This window comes from Puma concolor, chromosome B1 (assembly GCF_028749965.1).
Source record: "Puma concolor isolate L17-30 chromosome B1, mPumCon1.1.hap2, whole genome shotgun sequence".
Lineage (NCBI taxonomy): Eukaryota > Metazoa > Chordata > Mammalia > Carnivora > Felidae > Puma > Puma concolor.
This window is the reverse complement of record NC_141670.1, coordinates 168,721,257-168,744,000: the sequence shown is the minus strand read 5'-3', so window position 1 is coordinate 168,744,000 and position 22,744 is coordinate 168,721,257. Positions and strand designations below refer to the sequence as shown.

At 33.9% G+C, this 22,744-nt stretch overlaps 1 protein-coding gene across 1 annotated transcript in view; it reads right to left on the bottom strand.

Moving 5' to 3' along the window:
• Window positions 1–22,744, bottom strand: part of GABRG1 (gamma-aminobutyric acid type A receptor subunit gamma1) — a 71,270-nt gene that overhangs the window by 6,013 nt on the left and 42,513 nt on the right. The window contains exons 4-8 of the mRNA XM_025921567.2: window positions 18,460–18,680; window positions 17,501–17,583; window positions 14,243–14,380; window positions 13,968–14,120; window positions 8,736–8,947 (exon numbers count right to left, since the gene is read on the bottom strand). Of these exons, the coding sequence (XP_025777352.1) occupies window positions 8,736–8,947; window positions 13,968–14,120; window positions 14,243–14,380; window positions 17,501–17,583; window positions 18,460–18,680 (807 nt within the window). The remainder of the gene's footprint in view (window positions 1–8,735; window positions 8,948–13,967; window positions 14,121–14,242; window positions 14,381–17,500; window positions 17,584–18,459; window positions 18,681–22,744) is intronic.

Sequence of the window (22,744 nt, the reverse complement as noted above, 5' to 3'; positions counted from 1 at the left end):
GACTCATTAATTTTATTACCTAAACACTAAATATAATGCTGAGATCACAAAAATTATTTTAACCTGATCCTAAATTCTTCCTAATGAAAATGTTTACATTTTTTCATCCTGCATTTTGAAAGAGACAAATCTCAAAGCCTTGAATATTAAATATTGTATGGAAAAGATTTTAAAAATTAAACAAAAGAGAATTTAAAAAACTTTGGATCTATACTAAAATCCATTTTATTTCAACAGAAACATAGAAACCAAACTACTAAATGTTAAAATTCAGTAGATGTAAAAAGTAGCAAATAATTACATAGAGTGATATTTTAAAAAGATAAATGCATCACACAAGTCATAATATTAGAAACAAAATGTGCAGCCTAAAGATAAGGAGCAATGCCTTAAACACAAATCAATTCATGACTCCACTTGCCTGGATGTATCATAAAAAGCAGAAGCAGTATATTATTAAATGTTAACGACATATCTTTTCAGGTTGACACTTGGGGATACTTGAATAAGACTCTGAAACTTTAATGGAGCACTAAAATTATGTACAAAGTGAGGCAAATTGGTATTCATTTCTTTGTCACTTAGTACTTAAATAACATATGTTCAAGTGCTAATCAGAGTGGAAAGTGATTAAAATACAAGTTTGTTTGGGGCACCTGGGCAGTTCGGGAGTTCGAGCCCTGCGTCAGGTTCTGTTCTGACAGCTTGGAGCCTGGTGCCTGCTTTGGATTCTGTGTCTCCCTCTCTCTCTGCCCTTCCCCTGTGCACGCTCTGTCTCTCAAAATAAATAAATAAATAAATAAATAAATAAATAAGTTAAAAAATTAAATACAACTTTGTTAATAGGCAATTTCAAGGTTATATGGCACAAAATACATTCCAAATATCCCTCAGCACTGCCATAAATAGGAAGACGGTGTGTTTGTTAGAAGGTATCAGTTGTGTATGAGGGGATGATTAAACATTAAAGTGCACAAAGGTGGAGAAAAACTGCAAGTGGTTAATTTTAAAAATGGACTAATCTGTAGTGTTCAAAATCATGGAGAGCTTCTATTGCAGTGACACTTTAAATGGACAATTTTCCAGTTTCCTGCTGTCCCTCAAAACACCACAAGTCCATAAACCGAAAGAAGCTACACTTCAATGAATGATGGATGTGAACAGAAATATATTTTATATGTGCTGAGAAAAATATCCCAAGAGCTGACACAGTAGCAATAAAACAAAATATTTTGACACACAGATTGTGACCTGGAAACCACTAAAAAATTAATCAGTAGAATATGCACATTCCAATCCTCATTTATCTGAAGTGCAACTTTATTACCCATCTTATAATTTCTCAAGTAAAGGTCCTGTTCCCCCCCCAAAATAGCAAGCATTGAAAAAATTTAAAAAATCAGGTTAAGTGATATAAAAATAAACTACATAATCAAAGTTTTTTTTTTTACTTTAAATAATATAGTTTTGAGAATATACCATTATATTGTTATTTGAAAACGTCACTAAGAATATAGCTGAACTTAACATTACAATAAATTGATCACGGTCTCATTATTAAAGATATGTATGTCTGGTTATATATTAAGGACTACACTATGTAGATATTAATAAAGGAGATAGGTATACAAAATATATTTCAAGCATCAAGACACATTAATGTCAAATAAATATTATTAAGTAGTAAATAAAACATTTATGTACAAATTATATTTATGTATGCTTATATATTATTATTTGTATCATACACTAACATCATTAATGTTATTAAATATCAATAATGTGAATATGAAATATTATTAGGTCATGTTATCAATATTATGAAACACTGACTAATATTACTGTCCTTAATTTCCCATTTAAAACTTTACATGCGAGAATGCCAGCCTGAGCACAGGTTTTCTCAAGACACCGTACTTTTATAAAATCCATTTCAAAACCTACAAAAATCCACATCAGTGTTAACAACAGACGTGAGATGGATCTTAGTGATGCTGAGTGGCCAATCAGCATGTCAGAGTTTGTGCTGTTCCTGAAAGACAAAGAACAGGTGAAAACAAGCCAACAAGCGAAGTGGACCAAAGGAAGCCACATTTTGGAAGAGGCTCAGGAAATGGAAGCATGAGGGGAAGAGCTGTTCTTCCCATCAAAGCTTCAGAGATGCTTACTCTAAAGCAGGAAGAATGGGAATGATAAAACAGGATGGAAAACATGGCCTTTGTGAAATGCCCATCTCCGGAATAGCTACTGCGGTCTGAACCATCACTCATCCACGCATGTAGAAAGTAGAGATGCACACAGGTTGATGTCTGCTCACGTTTAGAACCTTGAAACTTCGACCATCAGATCATCTCATGCCACTCCAGGGAGGATTAGGGCTCCTGAAGTTGGTATTGGAATGTCCTAGTAAAACCCTCATCATCATTTAGAGTGTATGTGTGCATGTTTGGAAGCACTAAGATGTCGTGGTCCCCATCCCCACCCCCACCACGGAAGTGAAATCTGACCCTTGGAAATTCAAGAATGACATGCCAAGCTTGCAGGGCCTATTGGAGAAAAATCGCCAAGAACTTCCAAGGTGAACTTTCAAGATACTAACACTACAAAAGAAAAACATGGAGATGAACAGCTAGAATTACTGATTCTAATAATTCAGGAAACATAAGAGAATATTAACCTTTTGCATTAGTTCACTCAGAAATACTTAAAGAGATAAGTTGTATCCATTTAAGGAAAACAGGATAGAGAGCAGTTAGAAAATAAAAGCTCTCGGAAATTAAGGAAAACATTGTAAATTCAGGAAAAAAAATCTAAAACATTGTGAAATAAAATCTTAAGGAAGGAAGTTGCCCACAATATACAGACAAAGAATGTATCAATAACAAATAGGATAGTAAAAAATAGGATAAAAAAAAGAGTATCTGCAACACATGGATAATTAACCTAGGAGGCCTACATGTATCTAGTAAGAATTCTATGAGGAATTTAGGAGAAAACAGAAAATAATTGAAATAAAGAATCAAGGAAATTCTCAGAAATAGAAGATAGGAATATTAAGTAATGAAATAAATGAGGTAAAAAAAAACAGAGAGTGTACTGGCCCTCAGAAATTTTAACACCATGGAAAAAGAGATGAGATGAAAATTTTCAGGTCAGAAAGAGAAAGATTTACTATCAAAATAATAATCAGATTGGCATTATAATTAGTGATAATGAATTAAAAGGCAGATATTTAAGTGTATTATTTGAAATTTGAGAAGTAGTCAACAATAGTTATTAAAAGGAAGATAAAATATTAAAGGAAAGCATAAGATGGAGATGGTGGGAAAGCTATATTTTTCTTTTATACCAAAGAGTCACAACTTTAATAAACTTGGTACCTTAAGAATCGGATATATAATGGAAATAATCATCAGAGGAAAGTAAGAGCAAAATGATAAAATGTGGTTAATTCTAAAGACTAGGAGCAAGTGTTCACGGTACAGAATTTTATTCTTCACTTGTACATTTTATACTTTTTGATTTGTTCAACTGTGCATGAGAGAGAGAGAGAGAGAAAGAGCATGCGCAGGCACGAGTGGGTAAGGGGCGGAGAGAAAGGGAGAGACAGAATCCCAAGCAGGCTCTGTGCTGACAGCATGGCGCTCCATCCCATGGACAGTGAGATCATGACCTGAGCCGAAATCAAGAGTTCCATGTTTAATTGACTGAGCCACCCAGGCACTCCTAAAATTAATTTTTTCAATGAGATTTTTTTTTACTTGTGACTAATCTGGTCCCTTTCAGCTATAATAATCTATGATGGTTTAAGTAGGTAGAGAAATATTAGTGTTATTTGGAAATCGAGGTTAAAAAAACAAAGAGCTACTGTTGTTGGTATTTATATACCTCCCGAGGATCTTTATATGACCATTGTCACAGCTGATATTAAATGGCTATGCTGTCTGTTGACAACATCCCACACCTACTGACACCTTACAGTTATTTAAGTAACCTTGTATTTCACATCTCATCAATATCAAATGATCTCTCCTAGAGGCTTTGCCAAATGCCATTAAGGGAAAGATTTATAATTTGTGAAACTGCGTATTTATATGGCTTTTATTTCAGTATTCTCAAAGGTAGATGAATATTTATATAGATATGTACTAACTGAAAATAAGATCATTTATTTGAAGAGAAGGAGCTGAGGGGTGGGGATTATGGGCAAAACAAACAAAAACTTTCCCACACATTATCTTCACTCTAATATCCTGGGTCCTGCTCTCTGTGATATATTACTTCTTGAACTACTGCAATAGTTTCCAAATTTATCTCCCTGCCTTGTCTGTCATTCAAGTGCATATTCCAGGCTACCTCTAATCGTCTTTCAGAAACATAGATACAAATATGCCATCTTGCCTAAAAACATTCATGGCTTAACAGTCCTGACAGTACAAAATATAAATTCTTTAGCTTGGTACTGGAGACTTTCCACAACTTGGCCATTTACCGCTTTTCTATCCCCAACCTAGGTTATTTTCTTTCCTAAGATTCCTATTTTCTAGACCAGCACTGTCCAGTACAATTTTCTATGATGACAAAAATGTCTTGTGTCTGCACTGTTCAACATGGTGCTCACTAGTCCGATGCAGCTATTGAGCACTTGAAATATGACTAATGATACTAAGATACTGAATTTTAAATTTGGGTTAATTTTAATCAATTTAAATCAACCTAGCGATATATGGCCAATGGCTACTGCACTGGACAATACAGCTTGGAACATATACCAGTCTATCTATATCTTATTCTCATAAGTCTCATAAGTCTATATCTTATTCTCACATAAGACTCAGCTTGGCTCACATGGTTCTTTATCTTAAATATTCTTCCTAATTTGTTCTCCTGAACTTTGTAACTTACTCTTGAAAGAACGAATTCGATGACATCACACTTCCTATGAATTTTTCTCTGTCAAATCCCCTTTGAAAGCATTACTTTACAACTTTCTGAGTGAGTTATTTACACCGGAAATGGAAGGAAACCACCCATTCCATCGTGACTCACATTAACATAACCTCCTCTCAGCACTGTGTGCTGAAGTCAGTGTTTCACAGACCACGTCACCTGGTGTTTCTGGACTTCCTCAATGCGAGGGATAAACCACATAGGTCAGGCTTCATGGTACTTGTCTCTATTTCAATATGAACATTTCCTTTAAAATATGCTAATATATATTTACTATAGAAAACACTGCTTCTGAAAAAGTATTTGAACCCAGTCTTCTGAGCTAATTCTCTTATTATCTTCATTTTTATTTTTAATTTGTATTATACTTTATCTTATGTTTACATGTATATTATATTTTTCCATAACTACATTTAAGATCTATGAAAGCAAAGAACACATTCTATTGTTTTTTCTCTCCAAAGTGCCTTGTACATTTCCATGATTGCATACTTTAACCAAATTAAGAGATTACAAATAAGTAAGTCTCTCCTCAGATGGGTATACCAGGCCCCTGATATAGGTATAATATGGTTTTCTGAGATTTCTAATCATCTATGGGATGAATATTCTAGTTTCAACACGAACTACTCTTTAGTTAATAATGAATGGCTTACTACAATTGTATTTCTATGACCTTTACCTGTTTTGTAGAGTCTGGATTCCATGCTACAACACTCTTAACTTCTTAGATTTAAAAAAGAAAAACAAAACAGATGTTGACATAAACACACCTGAAGCATGTTCTTAATGAGTATGAATAAAAACACAATAATATGTATTATATGGGATGGAAATATGGGCCAAATTAAAATGTCAATGATATTCACAATAAAAAAAAAAATAAAGAGGAAAGAAATAGATATGGAAAGACGGAAGCAGGGGGCGGAAGAAAGGAAGGAAGATGGGAGGTAAAGGGGGAGACACAGAGAGTGAGAGAGAGAGGGGGAGAGAGAAAGAGAGAACAGAAAAAGGAAGGGAAATAGAGAAAAGGCCTAATATATCACATGGAGAGTAAGGTGAAAAGTATTTTTATTAATTTGTTTTTTTAAGAGGGTCATTGGAGCTAAAAATCTATTGTATTCAAATATTATCGCTTTTTTAAATAAATTGAATAATCTGAGATTCAGTTAAGCAAAGAGACCTCAAGAAGGGGATTTCGGTTTTGCTTAATAATAGACATGCTGATCTTTCAGTGACTCTAGTCGAGGTCTTTGGTTCTGACTTGACTGTTCCTGTAAGTCATTCAGAGAACAAAAAGGGGAAAATGCTATGTTTTAAACTACTCAGAATTTTGAGTTTATGAAAGAAAGTGGGGGTATGGAAGGAAGAGAGACAGAAGGGGAAGGAGAAGGAGGAGGAGGGAGAGTGGAGGAGGAAGAGGAGGAGGAAGAACAAGAGGAAGGAAAAGAAAAACAGGAAGATGAGAACAGTAACAACAACAACAACAACAACAGAAACATTTGAAAAGGTGTAAAGCCAAGATGCTTCAAGACTTCTGGGTCTAGGTTATGCAATTTTTTGTCCTGGCTGGCAGAAGAAAGAACAGACTCCACAAAACCATTAAGTAGAGCACTCGAGACAACAAGCAAAGCTGTTTATTCTTCATGAAAGTGCAATCTGATTTACTCAATTAGTAAGACCATATGGTTGAACACAAAACCAAGCAGGGAGTCAGATTTGATTACTGATCCTGGTTTTTCAATCAAAATGTCATTTACTATTAAAAGAGCTCATAAATCACATAACTGAACAGAAAGGAGAGACTACAGAACTTTATTCTGGATAGCTCTAATAAAAATATTTTTTGTACCTAGGTAGTCAACAATATATATCAATTTAACTTTTAATGTTTGAAATTTAGTGCTTCAAAGCTCTTATTTAATTTTTATTCCTTATTTTTTCATGTTTATTATTTTGCCTCCTGGGCCTGATGCTAAATTTTAAATACCCAGTGTATAGATTTTTTCCCTTAAATTCTAGAACATTGCCTAGGATATGGGTGTCCCCAACAAATATTTGGTGAATGAATTATTTTAAAAAATCATAGTTTTAAAATTTGCACTCCAATGGTTAAGTTTACTGAGTGAATGTGATAGCCAAACTGATTCGCTATAGTCGTAGAGTAGCCACTTTTTGGTTGAGTGTCTTTGATAATATAATAATAGTCGCTACATTGTATATTTTTATAATGAAATTAGAGAATCTATGTGAGATTATAGATTTCCTGCCTTTTATTCAGTTTCCAGAAGTAAAATTTTCAAAGTAGTCATTGAACATAGCTATGGATGAGTAAATGATGAAATGGAAAATCCAGAGAGGATGCTTGGCTTTGATTAAAGGAAAATGGTAGAAAACCTGCATTTTTCTTTACCTAAAAATGTAGCAAATGGATATTAACATTGACATTATGGCTCCCTGATGGTTTATCCATTCAGGGGTTATATTATGTCCTATGGGTAAGCTAAAATAAGTCAAATTGAGAAAGTCACAGACTAATTCTGCAATGTAGGTTATCAAATGTGTACTGCCATCAATGTGCTCCACTTTCTTGGAATATTGCGGGAAACTGAAAGCAAAGACACATAGGGTTTGGTCCTTGGAGTATAATATGAAAAGTAAAATACAATTGAAAATGATGTCAAAGTGTGATAAAGAAATTAATGAAAAATGGGAGGAGGGGAGAAAAGCATTGAATCCTAGAACTTGCTAAGTTAGGAGATAATATAGAAAACTCCGTGACTTATTATATACGCTCTATGGTAGGCTTACAAGCTTGCCACTCAGGATAGCTGTTCTCGTTAATTTAGGTATTTGGGGAAAAAATCCGCTTTAAAAAAAAAAAAAAAACATTTCCTGGAATCAGCAAAATAGTGGCCTTTTTTTTTTTTTTTTTTTTTTGGTCAATACTGGAGGAACAGATGTTGACTTTTCTGAGTCCTATAAGAACAGGAAATACCAAGGAGTGATTACAAGCTTCAGCTCTGGCACCAAAAAAGACCTAGGTTTGAGTCTTGGATTCTTCAGTTCCTAAGGCTGTCTGTCCTTCTGCAAATCGCTGAACTTGTCCTCATAGGAACATAAATGAAATCATGCACATAAAATACCTGGCATACTCAGTAAGTGCTGGATATTACTTGAAGGTTGCTGCAATTGCCATTATAATAGATTATAGTTGGTCATCCAATACTTAAGTATATTGAAATCAATAGAGCCACTTCTAATATATCAATTTGATGTGATGTATGTTGGGGTAGATACATGATAGGGAAGGGGGAGTAAGAGAGCACAAATATAGGCGAATCAAAAACACTTCATAGCTATGACTTTCAAACACAGCTGAATACTAATATTAAAGAGGGTTCTCTATCTCTAAAAATCAAGTAATTTTGTGGGCCACCTTTTGTTAGAAGTGAAAATCCTAACACAAAAATAGCATCAAAGAGAGATCTTAAATAATTTGGGGGGTACAAAAAATCTACCAGTTGGGGAAAATCCACAATGTAAGAAACCACCCTTTACAAGGGGATTTAGAGTCTTTTCTAAGGGGCACTATCAATATACTTCTCCTGGTAGGCCATGTTAGGTACTCCGGTGTCATCTTAACGTTATTTATCTTTTGTTGGGTACTTCAAGAATCCATATTTGTCTAAGCAAGTATAGCATGAGTATTCAGAACACCATCTCTATTATAATAAGTTGATGTTATTTTATAAACATTTTATAAACAGATTTTTATAACATACCGAGCTCTTATTTTTTTGCTTTCTATCTCTAGAAGTCTTTCCTTTTTTGTTGCTGGTAAAATAATGCAAGGTGCCATATTCCATTAAGGCTGCAAAAACAAAAATGAAACAAACAGAAACAAAGAGGTCCATCGCAGTCACATAAGAAACCTTAGGTAATGACTTCCTGGCGATTGTGCTCAGAGTTGTCATAGTCAGGACTGTGGTGATACCTGCGGAGGGAGGGGAAAATAGGAGATAAAAAGTAACAGACTATTTTAGTTCTTCCATCTGATTTGGCAATGCTGTAAGCGGTCACAAACAATGGAAACAAAAGGATATGATTACTCCTGATTTACACAAAACATTACTGGTAACCATAGCTACATTATGTTCAATGTGCTCTTTGTGTCTGTATTAATTTTATTTTTCTTTTTAAGCTTATTTATTTATTTTGTAGTGAGACAGTGAGTGAGAGAGGGACAGAGAGAGAGAAAAAGAGAGAGAATCCCAAGTGGGCTTTGTGCTGTCAGTGCAGAACGCAACGTGGGACTCGATCTCAGGAACCATGAGATTACGATGAGCAGAAATCAAGAGTCAGATGCTTAGCTGACTGAGCCACCCAGGAGACCCATGTGTCTGTATGAGTTTTCCTCATCTAAATTTGTGGACTGCAGATATCTGACTCCCTGTACTCATTCTTCCATTCCTCCACAGCAATAAATTCTCCAAGTTTTAGCTGGCATGTGGCTGCCTGGAAGAACTTCTTTGCCCCCTTCTCTCAGTTATGTGTGGACACAGCTGAGGAGAAGTAAGTCAAGGGTGTAAACAATGGCCAATGGATGGCATTAAAAATGCAAAAAGGGAGTCAAAAATGTCAAATTTCCAGGTATAAAGTAAGTCATGGAGGGGCGCCTGGGTGGCGCAGTCGGTTAAGCGTCCGACTTCAGCCAGGTCACGATCTCGCGGTCCGTGAGTTCGAGCCCCGCGTCGGGCTCTGGGCTGATGGCTCAGAGCCTGGAGCCTCTTTCCGATTCTGTGTCTCCCTCTCTCTCTGCCCCTCCCCCGTTCATGCTCTGTCTCTCTCTGTCCCAAAAATAAATAAACGTTGAAAAAAAAAAAATTAAAGTAAGTCATGGAGATGTAATATAAAGCATGGTGATTATAGTTAATAATACTGTGTTGTATATCTAAAAGTTGCTGACAGTAGATCTTAAAAGTTCTCATCACAGGGGCACCTGGATGGCTTAGTCAGTTAAGCAACTCACATTTGATTTCAGCTCATGATTTGTGAGGTCTGGCCATGCTGACACCTTGGAGCCTACTTAGAGGATTCTTTCCCTCCTCTCTGCTCCTCCTCTGCTCTCTCTCTCTCTCTCTCTCTCAAAATAAATAAACTTAAAAAAAATTTTCATCCCAAGAAAATACATTTTGTAACTGTATAATGATGGATGTTAACCAGACCTACAGCGGTAATCGATCTGCAATATACACAAATATTGAATCATTATGTTGTACTTCTAGAACTAATATAATGTCAATTGTATTTCAATAAAAATAAAAGATGGCATTAAAGAGATAGGAAATGCCCATCTTTCCCTCTTCCTCAGAGCTTTCTGCAGGAATACGATGGCTAGAGCACCAGCAGCCATCTTAGAACATTAGATAATCATGAGAATTAAAATCATCCACAACACAGCAAAAAACTAGAAGGAGCCTGAGCCCCTCACACTGCAATCGCCCTTCCACTACCTACCTCTTGGCTTCTCACATGAGAAACAAATCCTCTTCCACCTAATTTAAGCTATAGAGATTTGCGGTTTTCTGTCACAGACAATTAAAATGAATCCAAACTAGTACAGTGTTTTCTTATACAATAACTTGAATTAAAGTTATTTTTTAATCTCAAGTTTAAGTAAAGAATAGGAGCAAGATTATGTCAATTGAATACCTAAAAAGCACAGAGAAAATCTTCATATTTTGAAGAATTCAGCATATAAAATTGGGATGTCACCCTGGGCCCCAGCCCTGTGTATGTATCTCTGGAGGTATCTGTTTGTGTTTAGTTATGGCTTTCTTGTGGTTCTTACCACAGCTCATCTTGGCACCCTTAACTCACAGCTGCACATACCATATCTCTTCTTACCTAAACTGCTACAATTCTCATTCTATGTCCACCAGACATGGCCCCAAATTCTGACTCTTCCTTTAGTTCTGTGACCTTAAGGAAGTTTCTTAACGTCTCTATGCCTTTCATCTAAAAAACTGGCATAGTAATATCTTACTACTTATAACGAATTTACACATGAGGTATTTATTTTATTTATTAGTTCTTAAAGTAGGTACTTAGAATATTGATTTTATATCTTCCTTTCTAACATTAGCATTGTAAAACTATAACTTCCTTTCTGAGCAATGCTTTAGTTGCATCTACAGATATTTATGTGTTAAATTCTTATTAAAATTTAGTTTGAAATATTTTCTAATTTCCATTTTGACCCAAGGGTTATCTAAAAGGTCATTTTAAAATTTCCAAATAGATAAGGCCACTATTATCTATATTATGTATATTAATTCTTAATTTACTTCCATATGCACTTGAAAGTATGGTATGTTTTGTAGTTAGGGATAGTCTTCTATGAATATTAATCAGGTCAAGTAGTTGATAATTTCATTCAGATTTTTTACATCTTCATTGATCTTTCTCCCACGTAATTGTTCTACCATGAGTGAGAAAGAATGTTAAAATATCCAAATATGATAACAGATTTCTTTTTTACCCTATTATTCCTGACAATTTTGCTGCGATGATTTTTAAACCAAAACTATTTATTAAGGCTAGGCATACAGGAAGTGCTCAACAATTACCACGAATAAACAAGTCTTTCCTCTTCCTCACCTTACACCTTTTTTTCTGGTAACTTATCAAATCACAACATTGCCACACTCAGAAAACGATAGATTTCCAAATGTATTCCTGGCTTCCATACTTTTGTCCCAATTGACTAAAAAAAAATTTAAAGACAATGTGTGCTTTGATTTCAATATCAGTGACTGCATTAAATTTCACTTTACTAAAGTACTATTACATTTGTATTCATAAATCAATGAAAGCTACAGAACTTAGCTTTCAGATATTTATGTCTTTAATTTAGTAATTAATATCACAGTCTTTCACATAAAAATAAGATAGTGGATTTCCTATAAAATATCTTTGAATCCATAATGATAAAAAATATTTGGGTTATTAAGCAGATTCATTGATATTGCCTCCTTGGTTTCCCTTGCTCAAAATCCTACAAGTCTTCCACATCACATTGAGAATAAAATCCAAAGTCTGTAAAATGACCTGTTAAAAATATGATCTAACGACCGGCATGTCTCCAATCTCATTTTCTACCACCTCTCAGTCAGTCTAGCCATTGTTGCTTTTTTTTTTTTTTTTTCCGGGACTTCAAGCACAGCATGGCAAAGAAGATCCCACTTTAGGACCTGGTGGTTCTCCCTGCCTGGATTATCGTTCTACCAGATATCCACCAGGTTAGCTCCCACACTTGACTGGGTCTCTGCTCCTTCCTCAAACAAGTCTGGCCTGACTCCATAACACAAAATAGCAAACAGCATATTTATGCACATCCCCTGACATACTCTTATATTTATTTTGCTTTCTCTTCATAACCTTTATTACTCACTGATATTATATGCTTTTTATATTTGTACATTACCTGCATACCCCACTAAAACATAAATGCCATAAACATGAGGATTTTATAACTACTGTTCACTGTTAACACTAAAGCCCCCAAAACACTGCTTGTTTCATAAAAAAACATTTGATAAATGTGACATAAGTAAACTCAGGAAATTGTCCTTCAATTATGTGCGTATGTATGTATGCATGTACCTACACTCGTTTTAAGAAAAATCTTGGTCCTCCAAACACATAGGGCCCACAATTATAAGAGATATTCTTCAAGATAGATCTGGCTATGGCTTCATAGTTGATATGCTAAAACTTATAACTATGAATTCACATAACAACACAATTCCACAATTGGCTATACCCTTTCTGAAACTATGGCATGTTTTTTGGCTTTATACAAATATAATAGTAGAATAGAACAACCCATTCCAATTTTCTTAAAACAACTCATGGTAGCATACAAAGAATCTGAAATACTTTACTTACTTTAGGACATAAAATAATTTGAAATTATAATACTAGTTTAAATAGGGAAACAAAACTCAGGTATGAGTACATTTTATTCACTGGCTATATCTACACCTCTCTTTAGACTCTCAAAGGCACTGAATTTTCAAATACAGAGCTGGGTGCCTCGGGCTTTACCTTGCCACTTTTGTGTGATTTGCATTTTACTGTATTTATTAAATGTAGTTATTCACCAGCTATCATAGAAACCACATGAAAACCTCCTTTGTTGAAAATAGACTATCCCAACTTTATATTTTTTAAGACACAATTTTCAGTAGTATGATCATGTTTTGTACTGATCTTGGGAATGAAATTGATCAATAAGATATCTTTGTATATCAATACATAAATGGATGTTATTTTCTTTTAAACAAATGTATAGTAATTAGGCATATTTTCTTATATGATTTTGATTATTGCAATTGACTGCTAAAGAAAGAAACCAAAGGTCTATTTTATCAAGTATGAATCACAAATTGCCCTTTTAATCAGTGTTATTGTACAGGCAACTCTCAAAATATTCATAGACTAATTACACATTTTATAGATTACAGAAGCCTGGCAGTTTTTGTCCCTTTCAGCGACTTGCCCTTTAGAAAAGTTGGCTGTTGATTAGCACCATTGTAAGAGCAGGAGATTCCGAAGCCTTCTAAACACACATCAGTCAATAAATGCTGGCTATCAATGATTCAGCAAAAGAATAAAAATCTTGATGAAAAGTGATTGAAAATATTGACCAAATGAAGATTCAGGAATTATGCGTGGTTTTCGCTTATTAATTCTTGCTGAGTATTTATGCTTCCCTTGAACTCCATGAGCAGGAAAAAATATAAAATTTTCTGAAATTAAATTCTTTGTGATTCAATTTACTACTTGTTTTTCATATATTCCTTTCAACCTTGTATTGCACTGGAGTATTTTTTAAAGTTTTGCTTGATTGTAATGTAGAGCGATATTCGAATATATTCAACTACAAACTCTTTCACACTGAAATATTTCAACAGTCCTATGATACTATAGCATAATATTACATATCATACCAAGTGATGTTCTTGCAGGTACTGCATCTTTATTGATCCAAAAAGACACCCAAGAAAGAACAACTGTCAGAATACACGGAATGTAGGTCTGAATAGTGAAATATCCCATTCGTCTGCTCAGGTCAAAAAAAATTGTCATAATAATATAATCCCCTAGAAGAAAAGAAAAGTTTTATTTTTGCTATTAAAATACATAAAAGCATAGGTTTGAACCAACAGATTTAAATACAAAGCCGTTTGATGCTAGCATCATTCACTGATTGGTGTTTCCTTACCAGAGATGGTGTGAGAAATTTCAGTTGAGTTCCGTAACCCTACAAATGCAAACTGATATAATCTCCAGTATTTAGGATCAGCCACTTCTACAGAAGGTTTTTTCCACTTATACTCAATTTCATTTTTAGGGTACCCATCTAGATAAAAAAATTAAAATAAACATATAGAGTTTAGCAAGATCCAAATCTGTTACTGTTGCAATACCATTATTCAAAGACAAGTTCTTTGAAATTCATTTTTGTATGATAGGATATGTCAAATATAGAAAATACAGCATAAAATATATGTGTATAGTTTAAAAATAACCATATAATGATCCAATAATGATAATCCATGCCACTCCACTTAAATCAAAAAACAGAATCATGCTGGTTTCTTAGGGAAATTCATGTCCCCATCCCAATGTAGTAGTCCCTCACCCAACTAAATGTAACCACTAACCTGATTTCTGAAATCAGAAAATAGATGTTCTGATATGCATTTCTGAAACATATAGCATATTTTAGGTTTTTTCAGCTCTACTTGATTGGTGCCATACTACATGCATTACTTTATATTTTACTTGTTTTGATATGATATTTATAATAGTCATCCATGCCAATGTACGCAGCTTTAGTAAATTTCTTCCATTGTAAAGATGTACTGAAATTTACTTATCCATTTTGCTATTGTAGATGCTTATAATGTTTCTTGTTGACTCTTACTAACAGTGTTGTTTGTACCATTACCATGCATGCCTCACAAAATACATATACACAAAGTTTCTCTGGGACATATATCTATGTATGGAAGAGCTAGGTCATGGATGGCATAGAATTTCCACCTTATGAAACAGTGCCAATCTTCTATTCATAGAGAGCATACCATATATTCTCTCACCAGCCAGTGTGTGAAAATACACGTGGATCCACAGTCTCATTTAACTTGATGTGGACAGCCTATTTTTACTGGTCTCTAAGTATATTTTATTTCACATTTTCCTTATTATGAATGAAACTTAGTAATTTTTTCATATGTTTATTAGATTCTTGGGTTTCTACTTTGGAGAACTGCTTGTTCTATTACCTGTTCTTTTATTGGATTTTCTTCCCACCCCCCCTTTTTTAGTCTGTTATCTACATACTCTGAATATTAGATTTTTGTTAGTTACTTGTGTTGAAATGTAGTTGCCTACCATGGAGGTGCATTCTTTCAAAAAATGTTTGTGTCTGACACAGGTCAGGAAAATCCACAAGGGCTTTTTAAAGTAATCGAGTGAAGGAAATTCAGGCTGAAAATTCATGTGAGGGTGGGTCTGCAATTATATCCTCTCAAGGAGTTATTTCACCCCTAGTATGCTGATTGCAGAGGCAACTGTTCTTTTAGACTTTAGTGTGTGTGTGTGTGTGTGTGTGTGTGAGAGAGAGAGAGAGAGAGAGAGAGAGAGAGAGAGAGTGTATATGGGGGAAGGGGAGGTTACTCATGTTACCCTAAGCTCCCAGCCTTTGTAACCCAGCTGTATGTACAAATTATGTTCTAATAGATCTCTAATCCACAAATCTGTCAAATTCAAAGCTCAACTTTCTGGTTTCATTTTTATTGCTTCAATTCTTTCCTGGTGATTACTCACATGTTTTTGAGAATGTTTTTAATAAGTTTTAAATTGTTTTCAACAGAAGAGTTGGTCTACCATATTATAAGAACAGAATCCACTATCAACCTTAAAAATTTCCAGAACATTATATCATTTTGTACCAGGATCTCTTCATCAGCCATGATAAAATAGCTGTCATCTCTCCACTAACTTGTTTTAAAAATCTGTTTTCTCTTTTCTTTTTTCGCTTTCTGTCTTGTTCAATAGGCTCTAACCGTCTTGCTTTTCCATAATCTCTATTTTTTTAATTATCATTGTTGATCCAATATAGTATATAGGAGTGTGGGTAGAAATAAAAACAGTGAGCTCATTACTTAATTACTCTAAATTTCATGATATTGACTATTGAAATGGGGATATATTGAAATATTTTGAATATATTTGCTGTAAAACATTAGGAATAGAAAACTTAATTCTCTACTGGATCGATATGGAATACCTGAAAAAAGTTAGCTGTGATCATTATATTTATGTAGGTGACAACCAATTGAATTCACAAGGATAGAGTATTTATTTCCAACAATTAATTTCCAAATCATAGTCAAAGAGATATCACACCAAAGATGTAGTCACGGTATCCAGAGGCAAGTACAATAATTGCTACATTTTCAAATATTTTCATATCAACTATTCTTTGAATGTTGTATTCATCAAGTCTTTGGTATGATTTGGCCAGTGAGATAGATTATAACTTTAAAAGGATATTTTAATATGACACAAATCATTAAGAAAAGTCAAGAAAATTCAATAAAAGCAACAAGAGATATTTGGGGATTTTTGTGAGTGAAGAAGCAGGATAATACTTGTGAATACATAAAATGTAGTGTGAATAGATTTTAGTATGTAATATACAAAGAAGTCAAATTTCAATAGAAGGAAAATAGCACTAGACAATTTGTGGATATAAGCAATAATATTTCTTAAAATCATTTTACATGTTTTTAAGACTTACTCATTTATATATTGTCTAGAAAAACCTTTTATAAGATATATACGTAAATATGTCAGTAATTATGAAATAGAATTGATATTCATATAGAAAGGTAACAATTATTTTCTTGAAATAAAATATTTTTATATCAAAATTACTTAGTTCTAATCATTTCTCTGTATTTCAATATTTCTTTCAAATAAAATAAACTTATTTCTACCTTGGCTTTTCCAACTCATTAAAGTCTCAAAGATTTAGTATTCATGTAGTAAATATTATTCACCAAACCAATCTTTGAAACATATTTTAAAATCCAATGTAATAAAGTTAAATCTTGCCTCAGGGAGACAAATAAAATTTGAATCAACATTTTATTCAAGGGAGTATTAAAACATTTGAACACTATCTTCAGGACTACTTTATTTAATCAAAATAGGAAAAGGCACTGGGATAAAATCAAAATTTGTAAAGAATGAAATAATAAAATATACATTTACTATGCATTCATTGTCACTTTTTAATTCAAAAGCCAGAAACAAATATGTCATTTGTAATTATTTTATCTGAGAGAAGAATATAATCCCCACCTGAGAAAATTATATAAATTGCATTTATCTCACTTTATTTTACATTTTTAAATAAACAGGTCTGAGGCTAAAACCCTATGAACTTATCATGCATTTTGTCACTTACAGCTTGAAAATTCCAGCGGACAGGAATGTTCATCCATAGGAAAGTTATGAAGCTGAAGATAACATTCTGCATTAATTGTCAATCTATTTAAATGAAAAAATAAATATTAAATAATAAATAATTTCAAGCATTAAAAATCCTTTGTCTAATATTCAAGAATGATTTTGGCCTGTAATAACAGTCTGTGATATATTAGAAAATAATAATAATTATAATACTTCAAAGTTTTAAATGTTAATATTGTAACATTCATAAGTGAGTATGAAAATTCTAACATTTTCCTTTCCAGCCAATTAAGCTACCACTATATACATTTCAGTAAATCTGCTTACGGTTAAAACTTTATACTTCAGGATCACAAAAACACATTGCACACACACACACACACACACACACACACTCACACACAATTAACTGAGTATACATGGTTATGTAAGGTGATTGTTTTCTCTTAAGTTTTCATGAACATCTTTTCACTAAGGATGATTCTTAAGATTAGGATGATCCTTGATAAGATATGTTAAGATATGTTCAAGACAACGAATTAAATAAACTTGAATCTTATATACATCAACCTTCATTTAATCCTTTCTTAAGGATGCTTTATTACATTATTGAAAACTTTATAGTAGATTGTGCTCCTAGAGAAAATCTCAACTATTTGCACCATAGGTTAAAATACATAATGTTCACACCACACCCTCTTTTGTTGCAGAGTTGGGGAGGGAAGGAGGGAGGAATCAAGAGATTTTTCTTGTTTGTTTTTCATTCCTTTCATATGCTAGTTACTCTGAGCTTTAAAAAAAGTTTCCAAAGTATACCGCTATTTTAGATTTTAGTGTATGAAAGGAACTCCATATTTCTTTCTTTGTAATACTGAAAAAGGAAAATTTGTGACTTGACCAAATATTAGTATGGAAAATAAATTAAAGCAGCTATATTTTTTAAAACAGTATTACCTTAAAGTATATAAAACTCGTCCATCATTCCAAATTCGAAGCAGACGATTAGGAGTTGTTATCCAATGTGCATCAGATTTTCTTGAGTTTCTGAAGAAAGTGTCAGGAATCCAAATTTTTCCTACCATATTACTGTTAAGCATAAGCACTTTCATGGTACTATTGAATTTTAAACGACTATCAAACCAGGTTTGGGCAAAAATTATATCTATTGTGTATTCCTGAAAGATAAAAAGAAAGGTAACAACTTATAGTAAAGTCACTACTTAGACTTTTTTTAGATGTTTTCATTTTTACATTATAAAATTTCTGTAAGTGAATAGCACTGAAACTCAGTGTTTTCAAATAAAAAATATGCCATTACCTTAATTTTCATTTTTAATTATTTGCCTGAGTCATATAAGATGAAGTCCAAGATTTCTAGTAATAACTGCTTCCTAGTGCGGCTTCATAATTGTTTTGTAAATTTTATTCAAGATTTTATAATATGTAGTATATAGTCATTTAATATAAAAGCAAATTACCTTAATGTCAACAATTGTATCAATTTTTGTGACATTCACATGGAGCATCGGTTAAAAAAATCACAAATAAATACAAAATCAAGATGCAAATACCAAATTACCTAAAATCCCTTACATTTTCTTTTGTCCAAAAAATTAATTACAATTATTTAAATCCGCTGTTCTCAAAATTTTCAAAGCACACACACATACCCTTATTAAGCGCTTTTAACATGCCAAGCACTGTATGTTGAGTTTTGTATGTATCATGTCATTAAATCCTTACTGCAACCCTGTGAAATAGGTACTGCTATAACCTTTATTTTTAAGTCGCATTTACTGAGCAATATAGAAGTAAAATAATTCTCCCCACATCACAAAGGTAATAAGCAAATGATAAGGAGACTGAATCACCACAGGCTGAATCCAAAATCCACATCCACGACAACCATACATAATGGTAGTCATAGTGGAGCCTGATGGGTGCTGGTATTAGAGCACAGGCTGTGCCCATTATCAGCGACTGTATATAAGAAATTCCAGGGTTATGAGAGAACCCTGGAGGAAGTGATTAGGTATTACCTACCTTTGTATCCTGACAAAATGTCTGCCACATTATAAGCACGAAAATTGATTTGATAAAATTAATGAATAAGAATGCGGTAATTATCGATGCTGTTGAGGAAAGTGATTATGTATGTGTACAACTTTGATATTAAGAGAGACAGAAAAGAGTAAATTGAAAAATATGAAATAGTATATGAATTACTTGTTGTGGGAGAGATTGGTTGCTCACTCTCGATGTAAGGCTAGCAATTGGCCAATTTACATGGACGGACATGTTTAGTGTAAGAAAGAGAAGTGTAATTAGGAGTTTGACCAATTGAATGAAGATTTTTTAAAAAGGTAGAGAGAATAATAAGTACACAGACTAGGAGTTAACTTGTTATGAGGAAAGTTGTATCAAATCCTAATTCCCAGCAGAATATTTATAAGTATAATTCACTTGACTAGAATATAGAGGAAATAGAATAGATAAGGAATATAGAATAGAAAGGAAAACCTTATTTTATGTATTTTGGCGTTTTATTTTTATTTATTGAATAAATTTGACATGTAACATTGTATAATTAAAAATTTTTTTAATGTTTATTTATTTTTGACAGAGAGAGAGAGAGAGAGAGACAGAGCATGAGCGGGGGAGGGGCAGAGAGAGAAGGAGGGAGACACAGAATTCGAAGCAGGCTCCAGGCTCCGAACTGCCAGCACAGAGGCCTACGCGAGGCTCGAGCTCACAGACCGCGAGATCATGAACCGAGCCAAAGTCAGACACTCAATTGACTGAGCCACCCAGGTGCCCCCATCATTGTATGATTTGAAGGCATACAGCATACAGCATACGTAAAGTTACTTTGATATATTTCTGTACTGTCAAAGATTGCCAATGTAGCAATATTTATCATATTACATAATTATGGTACATTATTGTCTATATTAATTATTGTACATTTGACGTCTATGGCTTATTTACTACTTACTACAAGTTTGTACCCTTAACCACCTTAACTACCATCATCTTATCTATTTTATTTTATTTTATTTTATTTTTTTTTTTTTAACGTTTATTTATTTTTTTGGGACAGAGAGAGACAGAGCATGAACGGGGGAGGGTCAGAGAGAGAGGGAGACACAGAATCAGAAACAGGCTCCAGGCTCTGAGCCATCAGCCCAGAGCCCGACGCGGGGCTCAAACTCACGGACCGCGAGATCGTGACCTGGCTGAAGTCGGCCGCTTAACCGACTGCGCCACCCAGGCGCCCCTCATCTTATCTATTTTAGATGAACAGTGTTGCAATTTGGGGAAGGCACGTACATATTAATAGTTAAAATAAAACCTTGGTTTGTGAGCATATTCATTCTGGAAGCATGCTGATAATCCAAAGCACCTGTATATCAAAGCAAATTTCAAGAACCATTGGATCAGTTGTGATCCTGTGATGTTTGACATCACATACCATTCGTATTGCAGGACATCGCTTGTTTGTCAAGTTAAAATTTATTAGAAATGTTTTCTTGTCTTGCAGAACACTCACAGAACAAGTTACTTGCAATCCAAGGTCTTACTGTATTTAAAATCCAACAGGGGCCTAAACATTACACAGTTGAAATGTTCTTTATAAAGGGGTTAAGAAATATAGATAAATTATTCAGGATAATTTGTCCATATAATGATGTAATATGTGATCATTCAATACTCTACCCATATATTTAGCGTCTAGTATCATCTAGCATCTAGCCAGTCAATTGTTTTGCATGGATGTGAAGATTTGAAGTCCTTAGGCACAAAAACACTCACATCATGATCTCCCCTTTACATAGTTTTGATTGCCATGAGGTTGCCAGAGAAATTTAGAGAGGGAGAGATGACTGAGATTTAGTTTTTTCCAATTGAGTATGGAATGGCACGGGATCAAATTGTACTGTGGAATATAGGCTGAAGTTTCTTTTGCAACCAAGTACCTTCCATAGCCACAAACTTGCTGATGTTCACAACTCAAGCTGAGTTGTAACGCAAGACATATCTCATAATACATAATACTGAAGTATATTTACTCTGTAGATGCTTAATCATCTCACTAAGGAATATGAATGGATTAGGCATGCATTATTGGGGGTGGGAGGCGAAAATGGGTCCTTCCAGACATTATCAGTGGTACTTTCTCCCTAAATCTTGTGGAAAATTCTTGGCCAGCTTTACAACAGTTATCTTTAACCCCTATTCTGACCTCCTGTTTCTCAAGCCAGATGTCTTTTCTTTAGAATAAATTATGATTTATCGAAGCAGCCTCTTCGACTGACACAAATAATTAACCACTCAGAGTCTAACAGTGTAACATGTGTTAATGACATGGTTTCTGGTTTTAATAGCAAATGCAAATAGAAGAATGCTCATGTCTCTTCTCTGGTGGATCCGAAAAAGAGTATTTAATAACATTATGTGCCAGAATTATTTTGTATTTTTGGATGGAATCAAACAGTATAAACTGCTTAAGATAACGGATAAGGCTTACATTCCTGCCAGGACTATGGCTTCGCAAAGCTCCAACACTGGTTGGTAAAGGGGACATCATGCTACCTGACATATACTTGGCTGCAGTATTCCTAACTAACAGGGCATTAAAGGCTGCACTTGAGAACTAACATGTCTAGGGGTGGGAATTAGCAAGCAGCTGAAAATCCTGCTTAGCAGCTGACAGGATCTTCTTTACAATACCTGTTGATAAAACTGCTAATTGCCATTGAAAGAGTTATGATTTCTAAAGAGTAAACTCTCCCAGGAGAGAGTCTTGGGGGAAATGGGAAAATTTTTCTACTCATAATTATTCCCTCAAGTGAGGACCAAGAAGAGAAAGACACAGAGCATATGTCTTGATAATCCAACCTTCCTAAACCCGTTGCAGATGCTAATACTTTCAAGCTCTTTTAAACTGCTAATCCTTAATAAGTGCCTCACTGAGATAAGAAGGTCATTAAAGTTTCTGCTACTTTATATGTAATCGAAAAATCCAATTTCGTTTACTCATTTGTATTAGTACAACTTCCAGAAAGTGATCAAACTGTGTTATTGTTCTTCATGTTCTTATTTAGAAGCTATAATTAACTGGATAATAAATAAGTAAAAAAAAAAAAAAAAAAAAAAAAAAAACATGAAAAGGAATGTCCATTCACTCAGGACAAGTACAATAGCTTCTAGGATAAACAATTTGAAATAAGGCACAGTA